We start from the raw sequence: 20963 nt of genomic DNA, 5'->3' as shown, positions 1-20963 counted from the left end.
CTGCTGGGACCGCACACACACAAATCAGCTACATTTTATACAGATGACATGCCTTGACCACATCCATCAGCTGGCTTGGGAGAAATTAGCCAATGCAGGTATACTCGACAGAGGTGCAACTATAATGTGCACTGCGCCAGCCAGTTGTACCAGCTAGCTGATGCCCTCTGGGTGTAAAACGTCCACCAGCGGAAGGGCTGGTCACCTAAGATAAATAGTGATTGGGACGCACCATCCTCCAGGGCATCTCTGAAGTGGTGTGCTGGGTAGGCCTCCAGCCCTGCTGGCAGGAAGTGGTCCTGCATGTGGAGTTCAAGTCAGCGGCCAGCTTATTTACTTATGTAAGAAATTATTTGGCATTGTTTTTCTTTTGATGTTGTTAGAAAGTCAAAAGTTTTATTTTATAATCCAGCAGTTGCCATGAGGTAGTCGGTACTTCAGGGCAAAACATTACACCAAACAGTCCCTTTGGGTTTGTGAAGTAACTGAACAGTCACATGCACAAAGGATCACTCTAAGTAAAACATTAAAAATAATTATCCAATGTACAATACACATTTCTGCTTCCTGCCTTGACAAACAAAGAACATTTAGAGTGATCCATGGCACACATGGTTGTTCAGTTACGCAAATCCAAAGGGACTGTTTGGTGTGGTGTTTCACCCCAAATTGCTGATTGTCTCCTTGTGGCTGCTGTAAATAAAACTTTTGACTTTCGAACATTGGAACCATGCCTCATCATTTCTTAGTTATTAAAAAGGTCCAGTGTAAAATAATATAATATTCTTATATTCAGTTTCCTCACACAAGTATAGGCCTGCTATGGGATTCATATTATATGTTGGTTTTAACTAATTCTTTGACTTTCGGGAGTTGTAAGACCTCCAACATGGTACCCTTATCAATTTTCCCCAGTAAACTAAAAAAAACACCACATTTCATTAACTGAGAATGAACACATGCATTGACTGAGAACTAACGGCTTTATTAAAGAGTTAAGTTTCTGGGTTTTTCTTTTTTTTTTTTTTGGTACTGATTGAGTTTTGAATTAGATTTTATGAGTTGTTTTATCCTGGAAATACAATGGTTCTTATACTGTCTTCTGCTGGAAGTTTGTCATTGGTGTTTAAAGAATTTATTCATGTCATTAACAAGGATATTTACACACAACAAAGAAGGAATTTTTCTGCGGGAAGGAACTTCCCATCTATATATTAGCAAAATTAAGTATACATTTCACAGTTTTGTGCCTTATTGAACACTTCAAAAGTAAAAAATAAAAAAGTGATTATACATAATCTTTCATTCTACCCAACATCTAAAATGAAGGGAATTTCATAAAATTGACAGAAAGGTGTGGATTGTTTTGCAGAGGCACAACAATATAAACTATACAATAACAGGTGAGCAACCTGTGTACTGGTGAACCTAGTATGCTGTTTATTATAGGGCAGCATTATGCCTGAGAAAAAATCTGCACCACATATAAGTGGCCTACACAGGCCTACACAATGAGCAAAAACAGTGCATGGGCCCAAGATAGAACTGGTGCATGCCCAATGTGCCCTGAGTGGGCATGGGTTACACTCCACTCCACAGACTGCCCTGATTATGCAGTTCTCAGTCTACACCAAACCAAAAGTAAGGCCAGCTGCCAAAGGGGAAAAAAGCATGTGGGTGCCCAAAGCAACAAGAATGAAGAAATTCAGCAGCAAGACAATTCTCAAACTCTCATGTTCCCATACCTATTTATATCATATTTAATTTTTATTCCATGGGACCAGAAATATTTACAAAAATGTTGAAACAATAATTTGATGCATTATATCAGAACATATATAGCTTGTACTACACAAACTTAAATGCTTATGCATCTAAATGAACTTGGATTAGAGTCTGAACTGTAAGCAGAATCCGCAGTACTTGTATGAAAATAGGCAAAGGTGTGTTAACCATGTTACTCCAGAAGTATGTCTTGGCCTGAGAAAAAGTCTGTTCCACTGACACAGAACCACACCCATTCAGACTTCATTTAGATTCCAGATTCTGGACATATAACATACATTTACCCAGTATTTTATCACTTCAAAACATGAATGCATAGATATAGCATAACAACACTGCCAGGTAGTTATGTGACAATGTGAGTCTTAAGTAGTGTGTTGCAAGGTAATGGTTCTTCTTTGGAGCATTATATGCTACTATTTTTAAACTATGATCTAATGTACTGTTGTTCATGCTGTTCTTGTAGATCATTATGTTTAAAAATAAAGCAATGTTGATTCATCTGCACTACATATAGAAATACAATGCTCCAGTTGTATTAAATGACCACCCATTTCATTCATTTTCATTGGATATGAAACCATTCAGGGCATTCTACATCCATTTAAACATTTTGGGTTTCACCTTGAAATATTCAATGCTGTCACTGATTATACTATACAGACTCCCAAATAATGGAGCTAATTTATTTTTTCAATGTTTCATTTCATTTGCTTCCAAGATTCTAATGACAAGTCACCTTGTTAGGAAGTATGAGCGCAGCACACAAATTAGGCCTTGAACCCAGGACTTTATAACACCACTCTCCAGCAAGTTTGTGCATAGGGGCCATCGGGGAAGGGACTTCTAATAAGGTGCTCATTTGATTATGCCTTTAAATGACGACCAAACCATGCATCACTATATGCTTCACAACAAAATATTTACACAATAAAAGAGCATGTGTAATGCATTTAAAAGTATAAAATAAAATAAAATTAAATTAAAAAGCAAAACTGCACTTGCACTTACTCTCAAAATATGAAAGTAAGATATTTACAGTCAACAAGAAGAATGTGTAACAAATATCTTTTGGTCTGTGCAGTCCATTTTCCCTCATATTTACACAGGATTTTCTTGGAAAAAATCACTCAGAGATTTTAAATTTTATCTCCATTCTTTTGGGTGTCCTCTTTTCCCTGGTAAAGTCTAATGATGTTGGCATCATGTAGTCTCTTCCATGTTTTTATCTCCAGACTGTAGTCATGGTTAATAAAAAAAATAACCTTGGTTTTTGAAAATCTTTCATAGTAGTAGTTAGAATATTTTGCATGGTCTGCTGTAATGAATCCATAGGCATCCACCTGAAAATTAAGAATAGGGGGAATTAAAAATAATACCAGCAGAAAGGATGTGAAGCAGCAGTTACATTTCTCAATTGTATTTAATACGTCTTCCGGAACATGGGGAGGGAATGATATTTCCTTACAATATCACAGGTCTGCAATGCCAGAAACATGGTGAATGCTCCATTGGTTGGCCTGTAGTGCCTCCAATATCTACCATGAAGTTGTTTGGACAGCATGAACCTGAGGACAGCAGTAAAACAATTTCATTCTCCACCATGGTGTCACACCAAGCTTTGGGGTGTGTCTCTGGCCCAGAGATTTAACACCAAAATTTGTCAGGAGAAAAACTGCACTCACCTGATCCGAACATATCTGAGAAAATCAGGGTGAAGAACGTAGAATTTGCTTACATCAAAGTTAGCAGGGTAGTTTCTCAGTGGCCTAGAAAAACAACATCGCTATTGTAAGTCAGTGCCGGTGTGGGTCATTACTTCTAGCATTACTTCTAATTTACATACACATATTAAACCAGCAATTTGATTCAGTTTCTTAGAGGAGCACTCCAAATGGGTGTTGCTCAATATATGTTGGCTATAAAATAAAATAAAATAAGAATTTGGCCAAAATTCAATTTTAAAACTAACCAATTTCACCATTACGGCACAAGTCACTGATGTCCCATCATTAAAAAGCCTGCACAGTCACTTTTTTGGGGAAAAGTTTTTTGGGAAAAGTATGCATACTATGTCTGCCAGTGAACCACCGGAAAACATCAGGTATTTTAATAACGAAGGACAATCGCTTTTGTAGGCAGAAAACAAACAAAATTCAAACCGAATAAAAGGAAAACGTAAACATTTGCCCGTCTGATTTTGTGGAGGGGGTGGAATGATTTTAAAACAACACAACATAAACACAACATAATCAAATGACCAAGTGAAGGGGAAAAGAGTCACATTTTGTGAACCCAAGAAAGGAAATATTAGAATGAACTCTAAATTTTAAAAAAAATGTTGCTCTCAACATTTGAAAATACTACATTAGATTTTAGGCATTTAGCAGGGACTCTTATCTAGAGCCAATCACTCTATATAAAATCTATTTATACATCTGGGTGTGTGCTTGGGTAAGTACCTAGCTCAAGGGCACAGCTGGGCCCTACCTTAAAATTAAGCCTACAGCCTCAGAGTTGCAAAACTGGTTCCCTAAACATCATGATACACTACCATTTTGTGTCTCAGTAAAAGTAAAACACATAACTAATGAAAATTCACTGATATTTTGAATGAAGTTTTCCACTAGTTACTGCGCTTGCTGTGAAAAGCTTAAAATTAAAGGTTTTACTAAATTTGACTCTGATTACTTAAATTATTTGACATTAATAAAGAGAACACAACTATGTGAGACAAAAGGGAATTTCCAAGGTGGAAAGATGTATTTCAGTGATTTGACATAAGACACATTTTGGGTTTGAGGTCAGTTCAGAGACAAAACCCATTAACTCACAAGTGAGTGCATTGTCACCCTCACAGCTCCCCAGTGCTTAATACATTTTGCTTCTTCAATTTTTATCCCTTTGTTTTATTTAGAGATTGGAGAGGCTTTACCGATAATTTCGAAACTGGCCACCAGGCACTTTCGTCTTCTGGTACAAGCCCTGGAGCCAATAGTAATCCCTCAGACCCTCTGGGATGAAAACATACTTGATGCCCTTCAGAGGAAATTGTGGATTGGCAAAGGATAGAAAATAGGTGAGTGCAGCATTAGTGATAGTTGCTACAGAAAAAAACTAGTAGTCTATGGATACAAGTTCATGAAAATTACAACACTAAAGCAACAAAGTTTCTGGTGAGTCATGAAGTAGTACAATGATAAATCTAAAGGTAGCAACATAAACATGAATAATATCACTCAAATGTACAAATGTATTCTTTTGAAATATAATTAATTTGTATTTTGACATGAAATACATTGATATAATAATATTTTGCTTATAGTTGGAAGCAGTATGATTAAAAGCATGTGCTAGAAATAGCAGACTATGGTCCATATAACCTGGGAAAAGCAACTGGTAGCAATTATGACCAACATACTGCAGAAACTGATTCCCATTATACATTACAAAAATCTGTACCATGCAATGTAAGTGTTGGCCAATAACCTTTTAGCCAGGACTCTCTTGAAAAAAAAAATTTATTTCACCATTCTTCATTAAATAAAGGATAAGTAAATATAAATATAGGATGCCTTCCATTTTTCATTAGTTAAAAACAAACCTATCTGACTTTAAATCAACACCAATAAACTGAATGATGACAATTTCTGTATTTCACTTTCAGTATTAGTACAAGAGTGTCATACATCTCTATAATACAAACTTGCCTCTTATCAGAGTATAATTCTTGCTCAGGCACATCAATTGGTGTACCTACCTCATCAGCAGGGATGTCTGTGAAACCATACTGTTTCAGAGTAGGCCTCGCAGAGGTCAAGGAATGGGCTGTGTGGACGTAGACTGAGGTCTTGTTTCCTACATCTTCTTCAAAACCCTTGAGGACAGCTCCATTCACTCTGCAAAAATTACAGGTCTTGTAGAAATGCCACCACTTTTTATACATAGTCCACATTTCAGGGCACCATGACATAATAAAAATATTTATTTTCAAGCATAAAAATATTTCTTTGTCCCAAACACTATGGAAGGCACTGTATATTATTAAACAAGACCAGGTCAAAACCTTGTATATGGCTGGACCTAACAAACACGTGATCTGGCCGACCAATGATGTAACTTCATAACTCGGCCGACCAATGGTGTAACTTCATCACTCACTCAGTCACTCAGTCACGGACATTCGCATTTGTAGGGCTGGCCCTGCTGTTTCGGGTCCAGCCAATAAACATAAAAATGCAATTTAACCTAGTGTTTCTGAAGATTTTAAACACCATGTTTCAATGAGATTTCTTCTTCTTCCTCTTGCCCTGGATAAGTAAAACCAGGCATTTCCTGGATAAGTACAAGCAGGCAATGGACAAGTAAAACTAATCAGTCACTTGCCTGGTTTATTCAGAGCTAATTCACAGTTCAGTTCATTCTGACATCTGTTTGCCGCTGCTAAGCTAACACAGAAACTTAGTTATTTATGAGAAGAGAAAAAGTTATGAGGTGGTCACATTAGTTACAGAGAACAGAAAACAGAGAAATCAATGATCAGATTAGAACATACAGTACAGACAGATATAGCAGGAGTATTATCTCTGGTACAGTAGACATGACCATGCTTCATACTAGTTCATATGGTATCTCACTGGTGCACATGACTTTCAGTAACTCGAGTCATTTGATTAAATTCCTCACAGCAGCAAAACTAAAACTAAATGATGCTCAAGTTCAACAGAACATTGTTCATAGCCATTTGACATATGAGAAGATTATATCAAAATATACAGATCCAGAAAGAAGATAATCAAAACCATTTTCACCTAAAAACATAGTCATGGGAGTCTATTTCCTTTCCCTTTCTTGAGCCATTGAGAATCCCTCCAGTGCCTACAACAGCACAGCGGATGCAGCCTTCTTTATCGGTCGGGGGAACTGGCAGGAGCTGAAAGTCCTTCAGGTCAGGGATCAGCTTCACTGAATCCTGCACCACTACAAGAAAAAGAAACACTTGCTTTGGTCTAGTTTATACCATTCCTTTGGTAACATTGAGTTATACTCTTCTTTGTCTTCGGTTTAATACGTACTGCAGTTGTTAATGAATGTATGTGTGCGTGTATATACAGTGAGCTCCGTAATGTTTGGGACAAAGACATATTTTTTCTTGATTAGGTTCAATACTCTGCAATTTTAGACTTGTAATCAAACAATTCACATGTGGTTAAAGTGCACATGTTCATTTACCCATTTTGGTTTCACCATGTAGAAATTACAGCACTTTTTAAACACCCCCCTCCATTTCAGGACACCAAAATGTTTGAGATGAATGGCTTTAGTGTGAGTGACATTAGCAAGCTTCTTGTGGGTCTAACCATTTCTAAGGAGGTGGGTGAGCTGGCTGCACTGGATGAGCAATACAATAAATACACCTTATTAAGATTATTACAGCATATAATTCAGCCATTACCCATGTGAGAAGATAGCAAACTCTAGTATGCTTGGGGTAGTAACTACATAATTGCACTTCAAGTATGCTGAAGTATGCTATAATAATTATTCTGAGATATTCTATTTTTTTCACATAGGTATAGTTTTGGAAAAAAATAATGTCATGTCATAGTAAGATTTTCTTATCTATGACATGATATCGCAGAATAGAATAGAAATGATGGTTGCATAGAAATATGTGTTTACTGTGTTATATATTCAAAATGGCATCATGTGTTTGGACCACAGAGCATAAAATCCACATTTTCAAATAAAAATGTAAATTTCAAAACAGAATCCAGATATATGTTGCTGACTATATAAAATCAGTTTAGATGCATAATGTGCATTAAGTCCTGAGTTTTTAGCAGGATGTCCATGAAACTACCATTCAGTCTCGAATCTTTATAAAAACCTTTTTTGTTTAAATCCAACCCTTTTTTACTTATGATAGGGGTCCCATGGATACCTTTGAGCCTGGGTTGGGGTCCCTGGATCAAAAGTGGCATTACATCACTGAAGTACACAGCATACACAAGACACCAGTCGTTATTTTTGCCAGTTTGCACAGCTACTAACCACTAGGAGTATATATGGTTACTTACTTTTTTGTCAGTTTTTAAAATTCCATTCCCACTGGCATATTTACCACAGATCATGATTTAAACATCACTTTTTAAAAATGTATTTATCCTGAATGACTTTAAAATCATACATGATAAAAATTTAAGAAATAACCACACTAGAACAAATGCAAAAACCTCATAACTAAAATATAAATAAATATAAATTTGGCCAAACAAATTCCCTTTAAAAACAGAACATCTGGGACCACAGTTAATACACGTTATGTATTCTTGTCTCTTTTTTCTGTTCTCAGTCTTTTTTCTGACAATATCACAACAAAAACTCTTCCAGGAGTATCTGTCTTGCTCTCTCACCTGAGTAGTTGTAACCCATAAAGCCGAAGGGATTGTTGAAGTGTGCCAGTTTGTTCCACACACTAAGGTTCAGGTGGTTCTTCTGCATGAAGAGCTGAATATCGGGAATGAAGCTCTTCTGAAATTCTTCATCTTTCGAGTTCCTGAGGGACTGCTGACATGTCTGAAATTGGGAGAGTGCCATCACAATATAGACTACCTCTATGTTCTTCCTGTCTTCAGAAGTACTGTAAACCCCAAGTTCAGAAGAGCAAGAAAGTGCTTCTTTACCACCATGTAACATGACATGACAAGTGCTATGGTATTCTTAACTAATGTTAGAAGGAAAGTAAAGTTCTCACCGTCTTTCTGGGGTGTGGGTCCCTAACGTATGTATCCTCAAAACCCCACTCAGGTGCTTTTGCGAAGCTGTTTATATCCAAAGGTGGAATCGCTGTCATGTTCACCATTTTACCTGTGTTGTCGTCTCCTGTTGTAATATGTCCAGCTGATGTCTGGTAGACTTTAGCCTTTGTGACTTTGTTTGTCAAAATTCTAGTAACACTGGGATTTGTATTTTTTGCCAGCTTAATGGCTGTAGACCCAATACTGATAGATCTTTGTTTATCATCAGTTATATTACTGGGGGTTTTATCTTCGGACAAATTCCTAGTGAAATATTGGTGCTTGTCATCCATTTCTGCTGCTTTGGAGGTTTCATTTTGTGCAGTCACAGATCCGGCTTTGCTGTTTGTCTGTTTTCTGCAGGAAGGAAATTACATCACACCATTGGCAAGGTGGATTTTTCACACACAAAAATGTGGATAATTGATATTTTCCCCAATTAATATTCTGTTCAAAGATTCTTAAAGAAGCTGAATGGTGTCTCTGTACAGTGTATTACTCCATTAAAGAAAATTAATTTAGTCAAATTAAATACATCCAATTACATTAGACCACTGTATGTTCTTTGGATTCAAAGTAGCAGTGTCACACTGGTGTTCACAAACAGATTTATTTACTTAAGAGTTGATGTTTCCAGAAGTCAGTAAATAGGCATGCCAATGAAAATACATGTTAAAGGAAAGCCAGTAAAATTATATACTTTGTGGCAAAGCCAAACATTTCTGAAGTGGGCATGAAATACTCACACATTTTTACAAAATTTTCAAAAAGTGTGTCCTAGCTTCCAGGATCAAGTGCTGGGGAAATGCAGCATAATGGATGGCTTGAGCAGCACAATCCCAGCCTCAACTGCATAACCGGAGATCCCCTCTTACACCTCTGTCTCCTGGAAACCTACCTTACCTGCTCTTAATTCGTGCCTTGAGTGAAGATGTACCTTGTTCATTTCAAAATTAGAATTACATCATAAATCCTTTTTAACAAGAAACATTTTCTGTATTCCCAATTAGGAAACTCAACCCATAATTGTAAGACTGCTTCATCGCTGCAAGGTCCTCCATCAATTAGCCCACATAAGCATGGGCATCTTCCAAGACATGCACAGCCAGCAGCCTCACCTGTTAACACTGCATTACACCTGAGGTGTGCACTCACTGTGCTGGAGGACTGCACAACTTACGTAGCCGATATATGCAGGTGCCTGATAAACAATGAGTGTTCAGGTAGGGAATATCATGCCACCTGAGGCCATCCTTTTCTAAATTTGTTCATTGTGCTGTGGGGGTTCCAGCAACTGTTGCCACTAACATGGTAAGGCCATGTAATCTGCACAAAAGGTACTGGGATGCTCCCCAGACCTGCCCTATCTCTTAAAAAATACCACAACCACCTTATCATCGCAATCGTTCCTTTAGGCTTATAATATGATGTGCAATTGTTCATCATCCCCTTTATATCATACCTCTGAATATCTAAAATATCGCGAAAACTGTTTTGACCTGAAATAACTAACTGAAACTGAAATAATATTGAAAAACTCCAGGAATTGAGTTATACCTTTAAATAATCTGTGCAATTACTTTTTTCTTTTAGAGTATTCACTATGCAATGAGAAAAAGATCTACATTTACCATTTCCAAAATTATAAATTGGATAGCCTACTTTTAACAAGAATTCTGAACATTGGATTGAATTTTCATTTTTGATAGATGTCCCATAAAATAGACTCACAATAGTGTTTTGTTATGTTAACCCCATGCAATCCCAGTGGTAGAGTCAGCTCTGGAAAAGTGTCAAGCACTGAAAATGTGTGTCACTGGAGGTCGCTGTTATGCAATTACAACCATTGGCCATAAACTCACTCTCGCACTAACAACAAACTCACCCGAGAGCACAAGCTCATAATCATAAAGCCTCAGAAGCCAGTGTGAAAAGGTATAAGCCAGTCAATACATACTTACATCCCTTCATTTTTCTGCAGGAGTTCTGACCAATTTTTGTGATGTATTGACATAAGGGAGCATGGTAAAATGACACTGCTTTTACGTGGATTAGCGGAAGTTGCAGAGAATCACTGTACATTTCATACATATGTCTATGTTTCCTAAGACATAACTGTAATTCAGTCAGATGACAGTGTATAAATATTAATGATAACATGAGTAATTGCCAAAATAAACTATACAATGACCTCAAAGCCATGTGTTTAATATGTCATGAGAATATAAGTCATCCCACGTACAGTATATGAAAAGCATATTCAAGAGAACATTTTATACACAATGATTGTTATAAGCGAATGACAAAACTGTCTACTCTATGTTCCAAGCTCAAAGTATGATCATTTCAGAGTAGTACAGTACATTATCAATATTACTGTATGCTCACACTTCAGATTAAATCATTTGTTAGACAAAATCACCCTGGTATGCAACACACCCTCTCTTTTGTTTTCTTGTACCAACCATAAAAAATTATTCATAACAGGTGCAGTGGGTAGCACTGTTGCCTCAAAGCAAAAGGTCCCGGGTTCAAATCCGGCCTGGGCCTTTCTGTGTGGAGTTTGCATGTTCTCCCCATGTCTGTGTGGGGTTCCTCCGGGTACTCTGGTTTCCTCCCACAGCCCAAAGACATGCAGGGAGGCTAAATGGAGACTCTAAATTGCCCATAGCTATGAGTGTATGAGTGTGTGAGTAAATGGTGAGTGTGCCCTGCAACGGATTGGCAGCTTGTCCAGGGTGTGTTCCTGCCTCTCGCCCAATACACGCTGGGATAGGCTCCAGCACTCCCCGCGACCCAGCCCAGGATAAGCGAGTATATATAATGGGTGGATGGATAATAGTATATCTTAAAGGGTGTTTCCTGGGACAAATCAGATCAGACCTCCATTGATGCTCTAATCTGTTTTAATGTAAATGGAGATTAATGCCTGAAAAATCCTGGCTCAACCAACTCAAAGTTTATTCATATACAGTGGAAGTTAGTTATTAACCTTAACCACCATAGTACATTTACCAACAGTTTTTTTCCAGTAGAAAAAGTATGTCAGCCCTGTCAAAAAAACAATTCAACATAGCAACTATAACTAGAAAGGTTACAATTCCTGAAGGAATTGTGTGGGCTTGCTTCTAATTCCAACAGGCACTGTCCTCAAGCCTCAATGCATTTCAATGAGGGCGCATAGCTCAGAAGAAGCACGAAACAGTCCAGACCCACGGCGCACCGTAGCGTTACATATACGGCGAGGGATCAGCAAGTAGCGATTATGTTCCAGGGATTAGTCATATCATAACATTACATTACATTACATTACATTCATTTGGCAGACGCTTTTATCCAAAGCGACGTACAAAAAAGTGCATTTCATGGTCGTAGACAACTGCTGAACACGGGTTCAGTAAGGTACAAAAAATAAAAGTGGCATGAGTAGAACTTGTCTAACTATATAGCTAGCCAGCTATGGCATGTCCTCACCTCAATGTTATTTTTTGTCCTCCGTGTGTCCATACACCTGTAGCGTCCGTGTGTCCATGTATCGGTGATTGTAGCTGTGTGTCATTAGCTCCTACTCGTGTTCAGGATAGCATCCGTACGCGGGTTGTAGCTGTGTGTCCGTAGCTCCTACTCATGGATAGCATCCCTACGCGCTAACTAGGTTAACTAAAGTAGGCGAAACGCTAACGTGTTAGAGTTAGATCAGGCAATGCAGGGAAAACGGCAGTCCTCACATTCTTTCAACACATCAAAGAGCTTTGTTGTGTCTCCTAAGTACAATCTGTCCATGAAATGCTCTCATAAATTCATATTTATAGTACTCATACATTAACCATATGGTCTTCAAATAAACAGTAGCCTATTTTCCATAAGCAGAATACTTTAATGAAAAGATTATGCAATCACAGTGCATTTAATTTTTGTACAACGATGCACAGCAACAGGAGATAATACAAAGATTACTTTATGTTCACCTTGCTGTGATAATGCACGTAAAAAGAGTTTCATTTTATCACACTCCCTTCCTAACAAAACATTTAATTCACGATTAATTAGGCTATAGGTCTTTTTGTATCTCCCAAGCACGACATACAGAGAGCTCCTGCATGTTTTATCTGAAGGTTTGTTGTCAGCGGGAGAGCGAGTTTATGTTCGTTCACAACAGCGAATGGCAGAAATTGCTTTACAGCGACCACCAGCGACACACATTTTCGGTGGTCAGCATCTCTGTGTAACACCTGAATCTAGACGTCTAGAAATATAGGTTGAGATGTTTTGACAAAAAAGTTTGAATAACCCCAACATAGGACAGGTTTTACCCAGGTATATAGCCACGGTACTTCCTAGTAGAAAACTTTTACTTTTCAACCAAATGTAGCCCACCTGGGTTTTCAACTGAGCTCGGTGGCGTTTCTGTGACTTTTCACCACAAAAATGTTCTATACGTGAGGTAGGCTAAATATAGTAGCCTACTCTCCTGTTAACCTACGACTCAGAACTCGATCTTTAAAGGGAGCAAATTAGCAACCGTCCAGCCTCATGGAATTATCGCACACTTTCACCAAAGTTAAACATTTCATTTTCATTAATTATAAAAAGAGACATTGGTTACAGAATTAATTAAATAAAACACACCAGAAAATAAGAGAATAAAATTAAATTGAAGGCGGAATGGTCACAATGAAAATCTGCACAATGCTGTACTTCCTCATGTAGCAGAAGTTCCCCGAAACAGTAATATAGCTCAGTTAACCAAAATAAATAATCGATAGGCCTATCGGTTTTGATCCTAATCAGCTTCTTTCGGCATAGGTATATATTAGGCTTTGAACTAGCCTAATTTACAATTATAATGTCAAATTGAAATAGCCTTCACAGCAATAAAATAATGAGCGCTCGAAACTCTAAACAAGTAGTTAATATTTCACACCATTCATCAATAAAGGGGCTTGCATATACTTACTTAAATTGAAGCGGTAAATTTGTCCATATAAAGGCGTAAAAGAAGACGCACAACGCAACGGCAAGTGCCGGACGTAAAAGTCTCCGGTGGATCATACCAGATGTTGAGGGAAAAAATGCTAAAACAGTAACTCGCCTACAGCTGTCGAAAGACAATTAAATGAGTTCACGTGTTTCGGATTCCGGATTAAAAAGTAAAACTACTGTACGTAAAAGTTTTTGCTAATATTTAGGCCTAAGTAGGCTAATATGCGTAGGGCCCTCACACCTGTGCGTGTATCATTAGAAGAGTGGGCATTTGTAAAACCCCAGACTCTGTCAGCAATGAAATGCAGCAGCGAACGCATTACTCCACATTTACATTTGCTCTTCTGACTCATGTTCACACTTGTGGCTGGGAGCCCTGCCCTAAATACACTGAACCTGAAGAAACACGTTGACAGTCTTAGAGCAGACCGACAGCAGGTTAGATTTGAGTATGTTTTTAAATATTTACTGTTAAGTTACATTTGTTGAAAATACAGCATTATGTAAGACTAAATAAACAGCCTATCCACAATACAATTTTGGTTTTCCTATTACATCGGACCCCCTAACAGTAGTATGTTAACTCGCAGTGACAGACATGTAAGTGATACATTAAATAAATAGTATACCAGTGTACCATAATGGTAAAGACAGCATTTCCACATCTGGGAATGGTGCGTGTCCTTGAGAAAGTCATTTATCCTAATGTACTTCAGTAACATATGCTGCTGTGTAAATGGATTATATATAAAGAATAGATTGTGTTTATTTATCTGGGTAAGATTGTCTGTTAAATCGATTGTAATGTGAGGCAACAACTTCAAAAAAGTACTGTCCAATCAATAGCCTACTTAGCTTTTTAAGTGAGGTATATGAATAATATAGCATGTAACTATGTAACATCACTTTAAAACATGTCCAGCTTCTATGCTTCTGTTCGAAGGTCAGTACCAAGTTCACCAGACACAATTCAAGTGTAATTGCATGCGTAATCTTCCTTGGTAAATTTCAAAATTTATGATTCATGTTGTGAAATATCTGGCATTTATAATGCTTGGTCCTGGTGAGGGCTTGGTGGAAAAGTGTGGTGCACAGGAGGCAACGTTCAGATGAAAAAAACACAATTGTCATAAACAGAGAAACAAGTCCTTTGTATCAGCTCTGGCTCTGAAATGAACATGAGCTTGTTTTGAAGCACAGCTCTTGGGATCCATCACATTACATTACATTACAGGCATTTGGCAGACGCTCAAAGTGTATAACCATAACCAGGAACAAGTATGACAAAACCCCTAGAGAGAAGTACCGGTCCAAGTGCAGGGAACAACCGCATAGTTCAACTTGGACCCTGAAGGTTAAACTGATTAACACCAACACAATGAGAACGGCAACAACGCAATCTATGGAAAAAATACAAGCTGTAGTTAAGACAGTTAATGCACCTAAGTCACCTACGAAACAGCTGCCTAGTTACAACCCTAAGCTTACAGTCATTTACAGGGGGGTAGGGAGGGATGGGGAGAGGTGCAGCCTGAAGAGGTGAGTCTTCAGTCGTCGTTTGAGTCGTTGATCCTTGCTTGTTGCTATGCTAAAGGATGTCTGGAGAAAAAGAACAACTGGGTTTTCAATACCAAATAAGTTGATATTAAATTAGAGATGTCTGTGAAATCGCTTCCACTTAGATGCAACTTGAATTCAGCCCAAATGCCTCTTCTTATTCAGGAATGACTTTTTGTAGTCAACCATTATTCTACAATTTGGAAGTCTCAGTTATATCTGTAATCCACCAAAATGCATGAATTCAGCTGCTGCACACAGCAGTTTTTGGAAGAGAGCCAAACAAATTACAGGCAAACCGGCACAACTGGTTATACGAAAAAGAGCACTGAAAGACTTCAGAACACAGCTAATTATAAAATCTAAACACAAAGCAAGCTGTGCATTACCAGGGGGGTCTGTCCATATCGCTCCAGTTCAAATGGGCTGTGCGTGCTGTTGATTTCATGCACCTGTCCACCATTAAATTGGTTGATTAGTGCTGTTCTAGAGTGCTGAGGTTACTTTGTTTTCGCCACCTCTGTAATGCATTTTCAGTATGGCTTGTACACACCTTCCCCCCTGGGAACCTTTCCAGATTCCGGAAATCTGGAAAGGTTCCATTTCATTTTCCAGCTGTTGGCTGAAAAGGTGAGTCTTATCATATGATTTAAAATGGGTCAAGTAGACAGTTCATGTATTTCTGTGCTCCATTAGCACTTTTGTGAATGTATTTTTTGTTTTGCGATTTGATTTTTCTATGGTACTTGAACTCTGGGAGGCTGATGTGGAATGTGAACATTTAAATTTGTTTCGTTTTTATTTTTCATTATTTTGCTCTTGAAGTGACTATCTTGACCTGAATCCAATCTGTCAGGGACTCCCTGTAGAGCAGTGATTCTCAACTCAGGCCAGAAAGGGCTGGTGTGGGTGCAGGCTTTTGTTCCAACCAAGCAGTTGCACACCTGATTCTACTAATCAACCTTTGGAGTCTTTACTAAGGACCTTGATTAGTAGAATCAGGTGTGTAACTGCTTGGCTGGAACAAAAGCCTGGACCCACACCGGCTCTTTCTGGCCCGAGTTGAGAACCACTGCTATAGAGTAATAATGTGTTCTGCCAAGACCTTGTTTATTGTAACAGTATATTTTGATGAGGCTGGAATGATATTAGGCGACTTAGTGACCGTGTCGTTCAAAATAAAGCAAGATAAAGAAGTATCTCTTCCCCTTAGATACTTGCAGGAGCCTTTAGTCTGCCGGAGCCTTTAGTCTGCAATGACTTCTTCGGGCCCCATGGCAACAAATATGGCTTTGCCTGAGCAAGCCTAAACAAGACTGAGCACATGTCACAGAACACTGACATATTGTGCAAACCCACCACCTCATTTGAATTTGAATTTCAAAAGTAGAACAAACAAGGGGCAGGTCATAGATGTAAAGGCAGTACAATATAGCCTTTAAAATCAACTTATAGAGTGCGATTGCTACCTTGCCTTCTCTGACACAACAACATCAACTATTGTTGGAAGCCCCTGTAATGATTTAATTCAGAACCCTGTAACAAGATTCCCCTAGTCTTTCCCTTTATTGTAACGGTGTTTTTGTAATGTGTATTCATGTTGTAGTAAGGGGCTTATCAATGTGCACTCCTAATGTAGTGAGGCATTCATGAGTGTGCACTCATGATGTCGGAGGGGTTTACCAATGTGCACTTGTGATGTTGTCTGTGGTTTATGTATGCACACTCACAAGATCAGTGAGCAGTGCAGATGACCACCCTCTTTGAAATGACCCCCCTCTTTTGTAGTGAATTGTATATGTGGGGTCAGCACAATCACTGTGGCGTTATCACCATCTTCTCTCATGATGTTCTCCACCACTTACCTTGAATTTATCCTGATGTTACCTGGTCTGACCTACTTCTGTTCTTTTCCATTGTATGTTTCTGCTTCGTTAGCTGCCCTCTACCTTACTCAACTTGAGGATTATGTACATTTGCATGGGTCATTTGAATGTGTGTGCACATGATCAGATGGTTTCTGAGTGAGCAGGTTTATTTATGTTTATTCAGATGATAGATTATGAAGGGGACCTGCGCATCATTCTTGCACATCCTTTTCCCGGTGGCTTCAGCACAACGTGGTCATGGGGTTTTCAAAGGAAGAGAGAGATGCTAAAAGTAACAGGCAGAGATGATACAAACCAATCAGCAGAAGAACAGGCATCAGAGAAGGTGTTCAAGAATACATTCTCCCTGGGCCTGTCTTTATGCCCCAAAATACACACACATAATATGTCCTTGTAGTGTGTTAGGGCTGGCCTCACAAAATTTATGTGTCCCTGGATACTATCTCACTCTGCAGACACAGCACCAGTTGTTTATCCATTAGTGATACTGTAAGTCTAGAGGAGCTAGTTCACCTTCACTGCAGGAATAACATGTACTCCAATTATACACAACTGATGCAAATGGCCAGAAACTATGTATAAATAGAGTAAAGGTCAATCAAATTTTTTCTAAATCAGTCGTAATGAAAAAATAACTAATAATTATCTGTCCATCCATTATCTAACCTGCTAATGTCTGGTGAGGGGTTTTTTTTGGCAGGGGGTTTGAGGGATGGAGCATGCAGTGGGCGTGAGACAGGAATACTCCCTGGCCAGGTCGCCAAACCATCGCAGGGCACCATTCACTCACGCTCATACCTAAAGGTACCTGACACAGGAAGAACATATAAACTCCACTCAGAAAGGCCTAGGCTGGGATTCGAACCAGGAAACAGTCAGTATAGTTCCCCTGCTTATATATGGTTATTATACTACCTTAATTCCAGTTATTTGGCATTCTGTGTGAAACATTTTTTGTAACATTTTCTCTGGAGAGGCTCACAACAAAGTAACTGTTTACTCCGTTTAGTTTGGTATTTAAGGGGATATGGTCAGATGAGTCATTGTTCACCATATTCTCAGGTGGGCATGTGAGGCATACACCAAAAGAACAATACAGGCCTGAATGCTTGATTCCTACAGTTAGGGGGTTCGGTGGCTCTGTTATGCTGTGGGGGGGGCATTTTCCTGGCATGGTTTGGGTCCACTTGTCCCCTTAAAGGGAAGGGTCACTGCAAATCAATACAATGTCATTCTGAGCGATCACCTTTATCCTATGATGAAACATGTCTATTCTGATGGGAGGGGTCTTTTCCAGGCTGACAATGCTCCCATACACAGGGCATGAGGGGTCACTGAATGGCTTGATTAGTATAGAAATTATGTGAATCATATGCTATAGCCTTCACACTTACCATGTCTCAACCCAACAACTTTTTTTTCTCATCTCTGGCGTGCTTGTAGAAACTTTGTGGTGACAATTTCACTCTGATGGTAAGGTTCAATATGAGGTTTAGATTCAACAGGCCTGGTTGCAATTAAGCCAACTGTGTTCAGTCAGCTGAATCTAATTATCAATTAAATTTGGTTAATTGGTTGATTGTGTAACTCACATGGGAGAAATGGGTGATAACCTTTTTCATTAAATGAATGAAATAATAATTACAAAAAATGTGTTAAATGTTCACTCACATGCTATAATCAAGGAAATCAAGAAGGGGGCAAATGCTTTTACACGGCACTGTATAAGACAACTTTCAGTATCTAGTCTTGATTCTAGGCTTTTGATATCCTTTGTAGTCCATTATTGTCATTTGTCAACATGCAGACAAGAGTTGTGCTAATTAAACTAAAGGAAGCCATTGTGAGGCTGAAAAATAAAAGTCCTTCACAGTGACAAAATTGATCCAATGCTGTTTACATATTTACATGCTTGAAGATGCCAGTATCACTGTAAAGAGTAGGCACATCTCCATTGTAGTTCAGTAGTTGGTGAATCATCCAAACGTTCTTTGAATTCGATTCAGTTCATTGACATCTGCAAATACCAGGAAGGAAGACAAATATATGGTTTGTAAAAAGGCTGCAATTGATAACATATTGTGAGTATAAATGGAATTATATAGTTAAAATAAGAAAGGCAAAATTTTCTTTGGAAAGAGTCTGACAACATTCATGTTGCTTAACAACTACATGGACACTAAAGTTCAATAAGGTGGAGTCCCAGGAATGTCCAGCTGCCTGAAGACCATCAAGGATGCAAAGTGGAGCCCGGGAGACCTGGAGGTCCTGTGGCTGGATCAGATTACTGTCTATGGCAGAGTTTCCCAACCTTTTTCCTTCCGCGGCACACTTTCCAAATTTACAGAATCTCATGGCACACCACGCCGACAGAAAAAAACCGCGAGCGACGTACTGACATTGAGGTGACGTGCCAACAGTAGGCCTAAATGTTCTTTTGGGGTTTTAATTAAGCGATATGCATTTTAATGACATTTATTTTGGCTTTTGTGAATGGGATTTGTTCATTTAAGTTTTTTTAAATTCATTTGAACATAATTTGTTTTAAAGGATTTTTCACACGGCACACCGGTTGGGAAACGCTGGTCTATGGAACCACATCCCACACTCAAGATCTCCCACATTCTGGTGAGAGTCCAGAATCTCCTCCTGGCTAACTCCAGTAACCTCAAGGTGTGCTTCACAAGTGGAGATTTCACCACCACACGGCAGAAGATTGGGGTAGGCATCATCCCAGGGTGTGTGTTCTCAATCAAACCATTCTGTGGCAATTAATCTCATTGTTAAATCTGCATAGATGTTCAGTAGAGGAGCAGTTCTGGCAAGCAACATACAGCAGGCTCCAATCAGAGAATTTATGGGTGATCTGACAATTACAGCAAAGTCAGTGCCAAGGCCAGAAGGATTTTGGAAGATCTGGTAGAGCTCATCAACTGGGCCAAAATGGAATTTAATCTTATCCAGAGCGACTTTTACATAGCATTTACATTGCATCCATTTATTCTGCTGGACATATACTCAACCAATGCAGATTAAATACCTTGCTCAAGCGTACAACGGCAGTGTCCTATCCGGGGATCGAACCTGTGAAGTCCATTTCCTTCCCCATTATATTACACTGCCGCTCCATGCCAGGAAGGAGGATAGAGGGGCGATTGTGGAGCCACCAGCTCACAGAAGAGACAGGGAGACAAATACCTGTCTGGTGTGTCAGCAGCAATGACGCTCATTGTATTTTGCATATCAACTGAATGAGTATTTATTTTAGAGCATTTACGTGCCACCCTGTTATTTACATTGGAAACCAGTAATTATAATAAACAATAAAAATACACTGGGCCCAGGTCATTAGAGTGCAGATGGCAAGATGATTATCTATTGAATTTCTAGCATGGAGGAAACAATATAAAACAAAAAACAATGAACCATTATGCTAATTGGCCTCAATTATTTCATGCCAGTGCCAGAAAATTCACCATACTGTATAGTCTTTAACTGGAGTGTAGCAATACAGAACAGTCAAGCATAATCTGAAAGAGAATGATATGGTAAAAATGAAATGTCACAACATGTTGCCATGACAAATACATTATGATCCAGATTGTCATGGTTTTGACGGGTTAGACCCAAGCGCAGAGTAAAAAGGAAACTCAAAAGGTAAATAAAACAAAGACTTTACTAATAACAAAAACAAAACAGGAACAAGCAAAAGGCCACAAGGAGCAACAAAAGAACTCAAAAATACTAAACAGAAACACAAGCATAGAAACTCAAAAAGTCATAACACTGGGAACACACAGCGAGGGCAGAAAACAGTGAACAGAAACAGTCAGGCAGAATACAGCAGGACAGAACACAAACAGACGGAACACAGGCAGGCGGAACACATAGGCAGAAACACACACGCAGGAGGAAACACAAGCAGACAAGCTGGCAGATACATGCAGTC

The 20963-nt window shown here is 38.7% G+C and overlaps 1 protein-coding gene and 1 long non-coding RNA gene across 3 annotated transcripts; one reads left to right on the top strand and one right to left on the bottom strand.

Annotated features, from left to right (window-relative positions):
* Nucleotides 1-1112: 1112 nt before the first annotated feature.
* LOC135248487 (alpha-N-acetylgalactosaminide alpha-2,6-sialyltransferase 1-like) lies at nucleotides 1113-14038 on the bottom strand. Of its 2 annotated transcripts, XM_064323185.1 has the most exons (9): nucleotides 13543-13959; nucleotides 8543-8942; nucleotides 8202-8364; nucleotides 6597-6765; nucleotides 5546-5684; nucleotides 4721-4824; nucleotides 3471-3554; nucleotides 3254-3353; nucleotides 1113-3128 (listed from the first exon to the last, which is right to left on the bottom strand). In XM_064323185.1, exons 1-9 carry the CDS (start codon nucleotides 13635-13637, stop codon nucleotides 2925-2927), a joined length of 1458 nt encoding a protein of 485 aa, XP_064179255.1. In that variant the 5' UTR covers nucleotides 13638-13959; the 3' UTR covers nucleotides 1113-2924. The 2 variants fall into 2 exon arrangements, with proteins under 2 accessions (XP_064179255.1, XP_064179256.1); XM_064323186.1 differs by lacking the exon at nucleotides 3254-3353 and having other exon boundaries at nucleotides 13543-14038.
* A 1108-nt stretch (nucleotides 14039-15146) lies between these two features.
* Nucleotides 15147-20800, top strand: LOC135248488 (uncharacterized). The gene is made up of 2 exons (XR_010328441.1): nucleotides 15147-15755; nucleotides 16339-20800. It is a non-coding gene; the product is annotated as an uncharacterized LOC135248488 (long non-coding RNA).
* Nucleotides 20801-20963: the final 163 nt, after the last annotated feature.

The sequence above is a fragment of the Anguilla rostrata genome, chromosome 2 (genome assembly GCF_018555375.3).
Source record: "Anguilla rostrata isolate EN2019 chromosome 2, ASM1855537v3, whole genome shotgun sequence".
Classification (NCBI taxonomy): domain Eukaryota; kingdom Metazoa; phylum Chordata; class Actinopteri; order Anguilliformes; family Anguillidae; genus Anguilla; species Anguilla rostrata.
Note: the sequence above shows the minus strand (reverse complement) of the source record. Positions and strands in the feature narration are given on the sequence as shown.